Source organism: Lemur catta, chromosome 15 (assembly GCF_020740605.2).
Source record: "Lemur catta isolate mLemCat1 chromosome 15, mLemCat1.pri, whole genome shotgun sequence".
Lineage (NCBI taxonomy): Eukaryota > Metazoa > Chordata > Mammalia > Primates > Lemuridae > Lemur > Lemur catta.
The window spans coordinates 33,323,202-33,337,824 of NC_059142.1; the positions used below are offsets into that span (position 1 = coordinate 33,323,202).

General features: G+C 43.4%; 1 protein-coding gene across 1 annotated transcript in view; it reads left to right on the forward strand.

Moving 5' to 3' along the window:
• Positions 1-14,623, forward strand: part of CA10 (carbonic anhydrase 10) — a 470,926-nt gene that overhangs the window by 371,767 nt on the left and 84,536 nt on the right. Inside the window, exon 4 of the mRNA XM_045569812.1 lies at positions 1,303-1,488. Coding sequence (XP_045425768.1) covers positions 1,303-1,488 — 186 coding nt within the window. The remainder of the gene's footprint in view (positions 1-1,302; positions 1,489-14,623) is intronic.

The window sequence follows — 14,623 nt, forward strand, 5'->3', positions numbered from 1 at the left end:
GAAGAGGAGAGAGCCTGCAGAACTTATTGTTTCTGCCTTAAAGTGACACTTGTCATGACTTCTCATAGCCCAGTGCCACCACCAGGCACATGGTCTCTGCCCTACAGTAAGGTGGCAGAAAAAAATGAGTCACTAGAATATTTAGTGAGCATGACTATCTCTGCTGTGGTGAGAAATCCAAGAACCAAACTGATCACTCTCAACATCAGTGTCAGAAAGGTGGAGGGTCTGGTAAAGGCCAGTCCTATGGGGGAAATGCATGAAAACCAGGTCTCATGAAGGTATCAGAAGTCACATGAAGCTCTTAAGGAATCTCTAGGGCAAAAGTCTGGACACAAAGGAGGCAGAATAAGCAGGAAGAAAACCCAACCAGCTCATTGTCCAGTAACTCAGAAGCTTTCCATCCAGCTTCATTCAAAATTTCCCTTCAGCTCCGGCTCCTACTCCCAGAACTAAGTCAACCCAGGAGAATAAGGAAGTAGAGTCCCAGGTGGAAACAAGGGCTCTAGATCAATTGTTGTGAAGTATAAAATCATAATCAGGAAAATGAAGCTGAACATTAAGTCCAAAAAGAAAAGAAATAAGAAAGAGGAGTGCCTAGCAGTAAGATTAGCAGTTTGGAGAGGCTGAAGCAAGATGGAATCAGGAACGAGCAGTAAGCCTGGGAATCCACGAAGCTGGAGCTTGCCCAAATCTCCTTATTTTAGCCCTGAGGCCACAAGCTGTAAAGAAGGCTCAGAGTTCTCATTCTTCGCCATGTCTGGTTATAGGGCCAGGGGAAGGGTCTAACCAAGACACACCAGACTGGACACTTGAGACTCCAGACATGGGCCTTCAGTCTCCCTCGAGGGTCTGTTCCTAGTCACCTGCTTTGGCTTCCTTGTCACATTTGGCCTTCTCAGCATCTCACCCCTGCTAACTGCTTTCTCTTGTTTCTCACACCTGAGATGTTGAACTCAGGTATGCAGTATGTCTGCATTTCAGATACTTATGATAAGAGGGACAAGTTAACTTTGTGTAAGGTGCAATGTACAAAATATTAGTCGCAGTTGGTGAAAAGTCTCCTTTGAGGTCCTACCTCAAATTGCTAAATGATAATGTGGTTTATACCTCACAGAAAGTACCACAGAAGCCAGACAGGGCAGTAATGCCCTCTGGGGAGGCTGCGACTCCTGACTCCACGTGTGGACTTAGCCTAGTATCTTCCCATCTCAAGGAAGCAGAAGGCATCGTGTGCACCGTGCTGGGTTTGGGATGGAATGGAAGGAGAGCCTTGCTTGACTTGCTGCGATTGCCTTGCAGGTCAGTGGGACCATGTACAACACTGGAAGACACGTATCCCTCCGCCTGGACAAGGAGCACTTGGTCAACATATCAGGAGGGCCCATGACATACAGCCACCGGCTGGAGGAGATCCGGCTACACTTTGGAAGTGAGGACAGCCAAGGGTCGGAGCACCTCCTCAATGGACAGGCCTTCTCTGGGGAGGTATGTGGCTTTGTCAAAATACTAAGGTGAAGTGTCAACTTATACGATTTGGTGCCTGTTTATATCCAAAGATGGAAAGATTTTCTTGAATCTGTGAAATGGGAAGGTCCATGCCTGCTTTCTCCATGTGTCTTTTATAGCTTGACTTGGAAGTTGACAATAAGCTTCCAGTATTGACCAGGAAAGGCTACAATGAAACTGGCTATTTCCTTCTGAGAGGTTGGTGCAGGTCTCTTGGGACTCATGCCCTGTGAGCATTATTCCAACCTCAAACCCTCCCCTTTACTTTACTTATAGCTGTCTGGGTGATCAGCCTCTCATGGGCCAGATGTGATAGCATAGTTTCCATAATTTTCCTTCTAGTAGAATGCGTCTTATTTGCACAAAAATATAACATACTGTGAAGTAAATGTCAGGCAGCCAAATAGTTTGCCTGAGTTTCCACCGAATGGAAATGTCATCGTGTACCACCATTAATGGTGAGTGTCACTCTGTGCCACCATCAACCCAGATGGAACTCAGGCCACAGCAGTGAGCCCAACTACAATTTCAATTATAGGATGAGAGCTACAGTTTAAACAGTCGTCATCTGTGGTGTGACACTTGACAAGCAGGGCGTGGTTCATTTGACCTGTTCTACCTCCATTTCACTTGAGGGTGTTTATCAACTAGGGATCAGGGTCCTTATGTGCTAAATACTCTGTAACCAGGTTTCTGCTTATGAGTCCTGAATAATTGATGCCAGGAAGGCTTTGAAATTACCGAAGTGTGTACTGCATACGGTCTTTTTATTTTTTTAAATCAAGATCACGTTTGAACCTGGCCTTGTTTTTAATATGTTAAGGCCACATACACTGAGAAATAGAGCCACAACCTTCATGAGTCCAGTGGCCAGATTTTAATGTGTGTTCAAAATGCATCACTAAGAGCCTGCCTAGGCATCCAGCTAGTTATTAGGGATACAGGGATTTGAAAAAAAGAAAAAAAAGAACTGCTACCACAGAGGAGTTCAAAGAGTGCTATATTCAAATCATTAAAGTATAATGTCATGCTGTAATGGCCATGTACAAAGGTCTTGACAAACTCAAAGGAAAATGTGAAAAATTTTGCTTGAAGGGGTCAAGAGAAGCTTCACAGAGCAGGTGGCCTTTGAACTGGGCTGTGAAGAGAAGCAATGAAGAACAATTTTAGGGCATCAGCTTTGGGGTCAAAGGACTTGAGTTTGTAGCTCCTGCTTTGATATATACTATGTGATCTTGGGATGTTACAGTTTAGATACCTCACAAGGTTATTTTAAAAATTAAGTGGGATTCCAATGTAAGCAACACTGGAAGTACTCAGTGGTTGATAGACAATGAAGATAAAGCAGGAAATGAGAAATAGCATGAGCAAAGGTCCTGAGCATATCAGGGCAGTGCGTACTGGGGAAGCTGCATGTAGATTTCATCTTCCATTTGATCTGTGATCTATTAGTAGTGTCTGCATAGACAGTAGGGTTGAGCAGTCCTGTGAGTCTCCCTCCTGGATCCATGGGGAAAAATGCTAGGATTGATTAGGGATGTCTGCCAAAGACACGGTAATGGAAAGCTTCCAAGAGTTGCATATTCTGAACTACAGTATATCAAGAAATACGATGAATGCAAGGCAAGAAACTCACAATTCAAGAGTAACTGGGTACTACCAGTCTGAATTAGAGAATATTCAAAATTAGATAAAATCTTCCTTTTAACAATATAGGTTAAGATTTGTAATTATTTTATTTGTGGACTTACTTGCTTATTTATTTGTTTGCTGTTATTTCTTTGCCTCCCACCCAATGGACTATCATATTCTAGTGCTTATCATAACACTGCCCCAGAGTAGAAATATTTGTTAAATGAATGAGTGAAAAAATATAGATGGTTACCAGGTGAAAATCTTTGCATTGTAGAATTCTGTAGTGTCCTTGCTTCTTCAATATATAATAAGGGTGCTTTTTAACTTGAACATGAACTACAACTTTGGAGTAAGTGAGTTTTTCCAGAATCCTTATGGGAAACATAATAATTTGATCTCCTAGTGTATTAATTTTCCTAGACCTCCCCCAGACCACAGGTATCAGGTGCTCCAAAGAATGCATTTTAAAAGTTGCTTAGGAGAGTCTGATGATTAGGTTTGTGAAGCACTCCCCAGTAGTACATTATTAAAGTGTTCTTAATGAAGAAAGCATTCAGTGAGGAAAGCATTTAAACAGCGTGGCAAATCAGAATTAGCTTGGGAACACTGTCAAAACATTTATACCTAAGTCCTTCTCCAAACCCACTGAACCAGAGTCTCAGGGAGTGGGGTCCAGGTATGTGCATTTGTAAAAGTTTCCCCAAGAGATTTTGTTTAGCAACCACTATGCAACTTCAGGCCAAACTCTGACTGAAGTATCCCAGTTTTCTGAACAAAGAGGACTTAATCAACAAAACCACACAGCACAAAAAATGGGGAGGGGGAGCACCCATTGGTAATTGTCCCCTCGATATGGCAAGGCTGGGGTGCTATCTAGACTGATGAGACTTGGAGAACAGCTTTCCAAGCAGGATACACACACATACACACAACTCCAAGGCAGCCTTGAGCATTAGTCTCAACATAAATACAATTATACCTTGCCCTGGGTAGACTACATCAGTTGTATCTCATTTCTTTCCAAGCCCCTCAATATGAGTAGTCTATAGACAAGCTGGTATGAGTTTAGGTGCAAGGGACCACAATTTTGGAAGCTCTAATCTAATGTTGTACAGAAATTAATTGGACAGGCAGTTGGCCCCTGAGATACTATTTAAAGGGCTCTAGTGGGCAAGAAGCATTTGGCATCTTCTATGTAGCACGAGGGAAGGGATAGAGGACCAGTGGGTGGAAGCTACAGAAAGACAGAATTCAGCTAAATATATGTTCTAACAATGAGAGATATCCATTGATGAAATGAGTTTGCCTCTGAAAATAGTGAATTCTCATCACTGGAATTATTAAGCATTGAACAGAATTTGGTGACTTCATAAAAATGACTCACATCCAAATGGGTGGGGTGTCAGGAGGGACTGTTAGCTTTAGTGTACCTTCTGATGCTGAAATTCTATACATTCCCATGATTTCCTACCTTCAAAGCCACCTTTGGTCTCTATTTTTGGCTGTCCTTTGAGAGGACCCAAGTAGACACTTGTGGCAACAAAGCGTGTGTTTATTTTGTTGACAGTGAATAATCACATTGCCATCTGCCCCATCTATCATTGCTGATCGTGATAAGTCAATTAATGCCAGGCATTTTCCTTGGCACAGTGCAACAGTCGTTATCTGAAGAGCTGTAGATTAATTGCAGTCTTGTCTAGTGAGGTTATTGTAATTGATGGTAATCATTTGCTTTGTTTTATAAAACTGCATGGATGTATGACACAGTCAGCAACTGCATTTTTATAAAAATTATTCATGTCCTACACAGAGAACTCCTGGATGCCTTGTTGGGGGTTGGTGATAAATGAGCATATTCGGGGACTCAAATGTCTCAATTTTTTTAAGAAGGGAAAATTAACTGTTTTTAATAAGACCCTTAGCTTGCTAATCATGTCTAAGTGGTTAGATGAATGTCCAGTAAAAAGTAGGGTATCTATGAAAAGAAGCAAATACATTAGCCAGACAAAAGATAATACTTGAAAAGAATTGTGCCTGTGGTTTAAGCTGCAGTAGTGGGGCTAGACTAGAAGAATCTTTCTTATTTTAGAGAAATTAGACAAATTCATTTTAAAATCCTTCCGTAAGTTCTTTTCAAAGGGGGAAAGGGGCTCACTGAGAATTGCAGCAGCCACGTCATGAGCTATCTGTGGCCAGATCCTCTTGTTAATTTTATCCACTCTTCACATGCATATTCTGCTTTTGCTGTGTGCTGGGCTCTGAGCTAGACATGAGCCTGAGCCCAGCTTCTGCCCAGAGGAGCGTAAAGTCTATTGAGGGGATATGTACGTTGATAATACAGCATAATGTGGATTAGACGGGAGGCTTATTCCGGAAGGGGATTATGAAATGGTTCTCTCTGGGTGGCATTAAGGAGAGAATGGATGAACAGCTGTGCAGCCTGACCCGCTTGCTGCTGCCTCTGAAGGTGGGGTAGAAACACCTTGACCTTTCTTGATTTCAGCTTTGGGAGTCTCAGATCTGCTCAAAACACATCTGGGGGAGGGAAGAGTCCACGGCTGTTGCTATGGTAATGTAAAGAAGATTTGTTTAATTAAAAGGGGAGAAAAAAGTCATATGTAAAATACAGGGTTTTCTCTCTGTCTCTTTCTTTTTTGATGGTTCTGAATCAAAACAAAAAAGACAAAACAATTATCTCTGCACCAACAACTGAAACTAAACAGAAAATACAGGTCTCGTCCTCTTTCGGGAATCAATTATTTGCGTCCTTGAGAGACTGGTTTCACTAAAGCAACACAAATCTGTAGGCATAAGCAACTAAGACCAAATTGTCCTGAAGTGTGCCAGGGTATGAAAAGTGCTGAGGAGCACATCCCTGAGAACCAGGGCCCCACTAGGCATTGAATGGCTGGGGGGAAATGCTCGGGCTACCCAATTAGCACTTTGCTGTTTGGCTGGGACCTCCGGGTGGTGGAGATGCTCGGTTGGCTGAGTTGGAGACTGAGAGGGAGAGAGGACTGAGATGTTTGAGAGTTACTGGTACTCAGGCAATACACATGGAAGTGCTACTCGTGTGCCGTGATACAGCTGTTGCCTCTCCTCTGAGTGCCAGCTCCGTCTCCCTACCCCATCCACCACAGCCCCCCACTATAGCTTCCCAAGCCCCCATCTATCCCCCAAGCCAGAGAATCCTGTACATTCATCTATTATATAGAGGTCTGCGAACCATACCCTGTGGACCAAATCCAGCTAAGAATGGGTTACATTTTTAAATGATTGTAAAAAAAAAAAAAAAAAAGACACCATATGTGACCTGCAAAAGCCAAAATATTTACTGCCTGGCCTTTTTTGTTGACCTCAATTTATTATAATACCCATCACTGTGGATTTTGTAACGATTTACTCTCATTTCTGTCGTAACCATAATTCTTTGTCGATGGGAATTTTATCTTGATCATCACTGCATCTGCAGTACCTCATGTATTGTTTGGCACATAAGGGTAGTCACTAAATGAAGGGATAAATGATCTTGGTAAACCTCTTAAGGACAAGAACTTATTCATCTTTGTATGCCATGCACCTAGCATAGTGCCAGATATCCAGTAAGTGCTTAGGCGATGTTTGTGGATTGAGTCATCCAATCACTGAATCAACAACTCAGCCAAGTAGGGTCCCAAGAACAAAAACTTTATAGGCTTCTTCCCTGGAATTCTGAAGTGTGTTGCGTTCATTGATTATATAGGACATACAGAGCCCCTTTTTAACTGAAGATGCAATGTTTCAGTAAAGGTTACTCAAAGCATCAAATTCCATTAGAAACTTAAAAAGAAGAAAAGTGGTTTTGTTCACAGTTACCATTAAGATATGTTCTGGGATTTCTCTGGGAAAGGAATATGCTTTGAGAAATTCAAATGTATTTTTTATGAGGCATCAACCTTGCCTTATCCCAAATGTGGCAGAGGACACAAAAGGATTGAGCCATCAAGTGTTACCCTGGAGGGATTTCAGAGCCATTGGAGGGACAAGGCGCGGGCTTGAATCAATTACTGTGCAGCACAATCCAGGACTTGCTCAGTCACGCCCATGGGTGGCTGCAGAATCTTATCGCTAACCCCTGGCCACTGTTCACATGCTTTGTGATTTATCTCCATTCATCCAGTTAACAAATATTGATTGTGTGCCTTTTATGTGTTACAGTGAATAAAACAGATTTTTAAAATCTGTGTTTGTAAGGTGCTTACAGCTTAGACAGGTAATAAACAATAAACATAATAAATGAGTAAATAAACGTATGGTAAGTCAGCATATGATCAATGCTTCTGGGACAGAAGTAGAGCAGGGTAAGAGATATCAGAGGATGAGGAGCAGAGGGAGTGAGTTACTTGGCCAGTGCAGGCCTCACTGAGAGGATGACATTTGTCAGGTTGCCAGTGGGATGTCTGGGGAAAGATGTTCCAGGCAGAGGCAAAATAGCCAGTCCCACGCTTTTGAAGTGGGGGAAAGGGTTGGGAGCCTTCAAGGAAGGAGTGAAAGTGGCCTGAGCACTTGTGCAAGGGATAGAGCATGAGGTCAGAGAGGTCAGAGCAGGGCCGGCGGCTACCACAGACCGCGCTCTCTGCATGGACTTCCTGTAGACTTTGGCTTTTCCTCTGAACAAATTCCAAAGCACAATGACATAAACTCTCCCATTTGATCGCTAGACACTAGCTCAGTGAGGTTGTTCTTAATGTTATCTCCTTACCTGGGGACACTAAGGCCCAAGACCATCCAGACAATGAATGACCAAGGTTGGACTTAGCTCAGGTCTCCTGATTCACAGCACTGCTTATTACAGGCCAGCGTTTACTCATGAACCCAATACTGATGATTATTTGCCTACTCTGGGCCCCAGGCCAGTGGGGAAATTCTCTTTAAGGAGCCTACAGTCTAGGAGAGGATCCTGTCTTCCCAATCAGACTGTTAATTCCCTGCAGTCACAGAGCAGGTGGCACTTTTTAATATCTCCCCCATGTACATAGTGGGCACTGGGTAGATATTGCTCAACAAAAAAATAAAAAGATTAAATGAGTAAATGAAGATAATTTAAAAGACTGTACCTTCCAAAGCGCCTAAATTACACCCATATATCCTGAATTAAATTCTGTAGTCATAATAGCAAACCTAATAAAGTTGATGTCAATATTAACAGAAGTTCTAGGAATTTTTTTTATGTTAAATTATTCACAAATACAAGGTAAGTGAATTCTTCAGGGTACCTGGGAGAAGTAATGGAACAATTTAGAGCCTATGTGGTAGAAAAGTTCACTTAGATTCTTCATTTCGGCCCTGGAATGACTCCCAGGATCAAACTAGAGCACTGGTCTTTGCCAACACCAGGAGCTGAAGTTCTGGGTTCCAGGATCCAGTCCCACCCACAGGGAGCAAACTGGCCTTGGAGAAGCAAAGCAAGCAGAGGTCAGGCGTGTGGTAGGGCACGTTGTGATGATACCAGCAAGCAGATCATGACTCTGACCTAAGGAAAGGAAGTTTTTTATAATTACTTTTTGGAAGGGACAGCCTGGTCAAGTCAGCAGCTTTGTGAACTGCCAGTATTAGACAGACATAGCCGTGCAGCCGAAGAGGAAGGACACTGCATCTGAAGTGAACCTGCTGAGGTCAACTCGTCATCCTGCTGGCTCCATCGTTAGGATGCATCATGTCTCTGGCCTGTCCCCACCAGGATGGCATTATGACAGCCACCAGCCTCCTCCACTTGACTCTCATCTCCCCGCTGATGTTTCATCTAAAGCAGGAAGGGGAGCTGTGACATTACAAAAGCAATATGAATGACAGGCAGATTATGTTCCAAAGACAATATTAAAGATACGCATTAACTGGAACTTGATCAGGGTTCAGCCTCAGCCTTAACTGTCCCCATGGAAACAGTCACTGTTATCGCTTTATAAATGTTAAATGAGGTCTTCCCATATTTAATAACCAATGACACTGCAGTTAAAGGGATGAGTACTGCTCACACCGCTTCCATAAAGTAGCTGTGTTTTTGAACTCATTTCCAAAGCCACAAGAATGGTCAACTGGATAAGAAGGTGTTAAGTGAGAATGGCCTATTCACTGCTACTCTGATCGCTCTTAACAGTTCATGAAAATTCATACAGGTTCCATGAAAAATCACATCTCCCACTTCAAGATATAAACTTGGACTTGGAAAGAGCAAGTCTACTCAAAGCTTCCATCTAAAGTGATAGTGTTAGAGGTACTTTCGAGGTCATCTCTTCCAACGCACCTACTGTATATACAAAGGAAAAATCAAATGCCAGAAAGGGCAAGAGACCTGCCTAAGGTCACCAAGATTTGGTGGCAGAATTAGGACCAGAACGCAAATGTCCTGCCTCTTCGTTTGGGATTTTACATTTTTCAAATAAAATTTAAAATGCTATGAAATCCCAGGATTCAAAAGGCCTTTTTAGGTCACCTGGTTTAGTCGCCCAGTGGAGCGAGTATAGCCCAAGAATCATTTCCTGCACTGGTGAGCGGAACCCCATCACAAAGGCCTTTGTTAGAGTCAGCCTGAAAACAGCAAACACGTCGGCAGATTAATTTACAAACGTGAGCAATGATGAGTGTCCTTGAGGAAATGGATCTGCAAGTCACCAAATCACCCCCCAAGAGAGACCATCAGTGTGAGAGCAAGCCACAGTAGTGCCCGATTGAGAGAAATGTGGACATTAAAGATTGAAAATATGGAAAGTGAAATAAATGCCTTACAGATCCTTCCTGGGTCTCAATATGAAAAGGCAACCATACCATTGTGTTAAGAACCTAACTAAGGATACAAGCAATGCTTTTGTGTAATTTGAATCTCCCCGCCCACACTCCCCAATGACCCTCCAAAATAGCTCACTGATATTAAATACAAGTAATCTAGATAATAATATTGCAAAATTAAATCATTAGATGTCTAGCCACTCCATGGATGTGCTGCTCTACAATTCAAAATAAAGCCGTTTAAACCCCCGGATTCATTTGCTCTGACGTATCGATAAACTTTTGCTGAAACAAAACTAATCATCTCAATGGTGCCGACTTAATTGCTCACCAGTTGACAGATAATAAACAGACCTGAGGATTAAAATATGAACTAATTACTATACTCAATTCCATTTACCTGATTTCATGTTCCATTAATTTTTTGCATCATTTCGGGTAGAAGCCTTAGATTTATGGTCGCCCCAAGTGAATTATGCCACTTAGTTGCCTGTGGCATTCTTGTCTTCAGAATTGGTTGGAAAGGGCAGAATTCTGGGCAGTAAATATTTAGCTGAGGCAGCCTAGGATATAGCAAGTGAAGGTAATTACCCACTCCCAAATACCAGCCAGAATCAGCCTCTATAAATCTATCCCCAACTCGGCAGTAAAAGGGCAACAGTAGGGCTACTCTTATGATTATTCATCGAATCTGCTTGCTAGAGTCAGTCTCCAAGAGAAGTGGCCGGCTTGACCTGGAAGGGGCTATGGGGAAGCAGGGACAGGCACACCAAGGGGAAATGGCATTGACCTAAGAGTCAGATGCTTGGGCCACCAGACGGAGGGGCAGCATTTTTACCTAGGAGATCTCTGCCTCTCTGCCACGTACTATAATAACTGCGTGATCTTGGTAAAGGCAGAAGTGGGTAAATCACTTAGTGTTTTTGAGCCTTTTTAATTGTGAGATGGGCTAATAATGCTGGTTCTATGTATGTTATAGGGTAATTGTGCAGTGCAAAAAAACTCTCCTGTGATACGGCTTTTTAAGCCATAAAGGGCTATACGAGTCAGTTATTGGCCAGCCTAAACCTTAGAACTCATCTAGCTCAAACCCCTTGCAGATAAGACATTAGGATAATGACAGTGAACTAATAGGACTGCTACTACCAGCAGCTCTATGCCCCAGGCAATGTGCTTAGGGCCTCATCACACCTAATCCTCATGACAAGCTTGTGAGGTAGCACTCATTAGCATCGTTTTATATATGAGGAAAAGAAACTTGGAGAGGTTAAAGAACCTGCCTTCAGTCACATGGCAGGTCCAGGGAAGAGAACTCACGTCTCTGACCTCGGCTGTGCACTGGGTGACCTTAGACCAGTCACCTCACCTCTTTGGCTCTGCCTCTAAGTAGCTGCTTGATCACAGAAAAGTCTATTCTCTCTAATCATAAGTGCTGTCTTAGGTAACCTGAGATGATCTTTCGGCTCCTCCCAGTTCTACATCAGCTGTAGGAACAGCCTGCACTTTTTCTGGCTGTAAAGGGAGACAGGAGTCTCTTTCTCCAAGGGGCAAAGTAGCAGCGTGAAATACGACACAATATCATTCTGTGCGCCTGCCCAGAACCACAGCCTCATTTGTCTTCCCCTCCCAGATGGACAGCAACTGGGAAGTTCCATGCAGATGTAGTTACATTTTTCCCTCTCTCTTCTTTCAAATATAATAAGCGAGGAATTATATATTTGTAAATGTGTGTATAAATGCGTCTATTTGCCTCTGCAAAGCGCGAGAAACCGTATTCCTTAGTCTCAGAGGTGGCTTGAGTAAATTCATTATCTTGCTTTGGATCTATTTGCTGAGCTAGAAATTTCTGGATTCAGCCTTGGAAATGAATCCTGCAGGAGCTATTTGGCAAAATGAGCTTAGCCAGGAGGTTTTAAATCACACTCCCCGCGAGGAGAAGGGGGAGGGCCCAGGGGCCAGCAGATATCTGCATCAGGACTCAGTGCCCCTGCACCAGTTTTTCAAGGCAAATAATTGTGTCTGCTTCAGGAAAGACTAATTGTGTGTGGACCCGAATGGCCACCCCCGAACAGCTGCCGTTTGTGTAAGGTCCTCTGTGGGGGTCAAGCTTTCCCTGCCTGTTGCACCTGCCTCGTTAGGGCTGGTTCCCCCGACCCAGGTGAGGAGCCGTGACCTACTTGCATGAGCAGCTGTTAATTGCAGAGGTGACAACTGGTGAAATTATTCATGCCTGTGTTTGAATCCTGACCGTATCAGCTGTGACCCTAGGCAAGTTGCTCGCCCTCCTTCTGCCTCGGTTTCCTCATTAATGAGACAAATACAAGTGATGCCCATGCAACAGGGTGGTTCTCCCTAGCTTTACTGAGGTATAGTTTACATACGAAAAATTCAGTATTTAAACTGTACAATTTGATGTGTTTTCACAAAAATACAGTCGTATAACCACCACCACAATTATCTAGAACACTTCCATCACCCCAAAATGTTCCCATGTCCCTCTGTAGTCAGTCCCCTCCTATCTTGGCCCCTGATAGGGGGCTGATCTGCTATTACTATAGTTTTGCATTTCTTGAATTTATCAATAGACACATACAGTATATAGCATATTTTTATTTTTATAGTTATCATACAGTAAAAATTAACTTTTTTTTCTTTGGGCATACAGTTCTCTGGAGTTTAACAGACAGAGATTTGGATAACCATCACCACAGTCAGCAAACAGAACAGTTCCTCCCTATACAGCTGCTCTAAGGATTAAGAGAATTAATATATGAAAAGTTCTTAGAACAGTGCTTTGCGCATGAGTGCTCAAAAAGTGGTAGCTTTTGTTAGCAGTGACATGCTTCTTCGAGCTCTATTTTCCAGGGTCAGCATTTCTATCCTCCATGCACATCTAACAAGAATCCACGGTGGCATCTGTACAGGAAGTGAAATTCTTAAGAATTATATCCGCAGTCGTGCGTTGTTTCCAAATACCCTTATTCTAAGAAGATGGGTCCAGCGTCCTCTTCTGATTGCCGTTGTCTTGTAGATGTCAATGCTTCCTGCAGCAGAGGCTCCTCTTTCTTTGAAGAAGGTGCCATCCACTGGCTGGGTGTCTGTCCTCCTCAAGACGGCACCTTTTCCCGATACGTAGTCACTGCTATGGTTTGGATGTGTTGCCTCCAAAAGTCAGGTGTTGCCAATGGGGCCCCTTTAAGAGGTGATTAGGCCAAGAGGCCTCCTCCCTCCTGAATGGGCTTAAGGCTCTTACAGAAGGGGCCTTACACAGCCTTTGGCCAGCTTGCCCTTCTGCCGTCCACCATGTGAGGACACAGGATTCCTCCCCTCCAGAAGACACAGCCTTCACCAGACAATGAACCTGCTGGTCCCTTGATCTTGGACTTCCTAGCCTCCAGACTGTGGAAAATAACTTTCTGTTCTTTATAAATTACCTAGTCTCAGGTTTTCTGATACAGCAGCACAAGTGGACTAAGACACTCAGGCCTACACAAGGCAGTCCAGCCCCTGCCAACCCCAGCTTAGAATTATGGGGAAAATGCATCAGCTTTAGGTCCTGCAAGGAAGTGCCCTCCTCATCCTGGGCTCCAGGCGGTACCCTTCCACATCCCTAGAGGACAGCTCATTCTTGCAAAGGGCACCAGCAAATTGAGTGTTCCCCCACTCCCTGTGAGTTTGAGACGAAGCCTCCAGCTGTCTCGATAGGATGATCACCTGCCCTGGTTTGCCTGGATGGTCTAGGTTGACATCAGTTAGTCCTGCTGTAATTGTAATAGCACCTCCTTTCACTTTCAGAAGTGCCCTGGTTTGCACAGTGACTCATATAATCACCCTAGGTCTTGAGGACCTTAGGCAAGCCACCTAATCTCTCTGGATCCTTTCTTTTATCCAGAAAATGAAAGGGCTGGAGTAGTTCAGTCAGGGCCCTTCCAGCACCAAGAGCCCTGTGGAAGTAAAATCTTCTTGCATAAACTTGTCATCACATATAAACATTGATTGGGGGAACATGGTGCTATCTGGAGAGTCAGAAACACTGACATGTAGTAAAATCTTTATGTCACATTGGAAAGGCTCCCCGAAAGATAGAGTACACACTTTGTAAGTAGCCACCCTCATTCAAACCTCCTTTAAGGTAAAATCTTGGGAAATTAAGTCATTTGATGCGACACCAAAAATTAAAGCTCAGATTGTTCTGCTCACTTGGGTATGTGACCTTTTCTTGTTATGATACTTAAAATATTGAACCTCCTCCTCCTCCCCCTGCTGGCGCCACCACACCACACCACACACACACGCTGTCATGCTTCAGTCATTCTGCCACCTCCCAGGTAAAACGCCCCTGTGGTTAATAAGGTATTTTACTAAAAACTGTGAGTTCCTGTTGAATCATTTTTGCTTTGTATATTTTAATTACAAGTTAAATGATTTCTCTGCACTGAGCACCCCTAGGAAGAAACCCCAGGAATTATCATCATCATCCACTTAGGCTTTGTTTCAATTCTGGTCTTTAGAGAGCACGAACAGCAAGACGATTCTGTCACCTTCAGCTCCTCTGTGAGTCCCCATTGATGTCGGCATTTAGCCTCCTTTGCCATCAGACAAAAGGGAAAGTGTTTCTGCTCCAAAAAGCAGTTGCAGGCTTTGCTTTTAAAACCTCGGGGGCATCCAAACACTCCATCCCACAAAGCTCTAGTGCCGCTTCTGGAGTATTCAT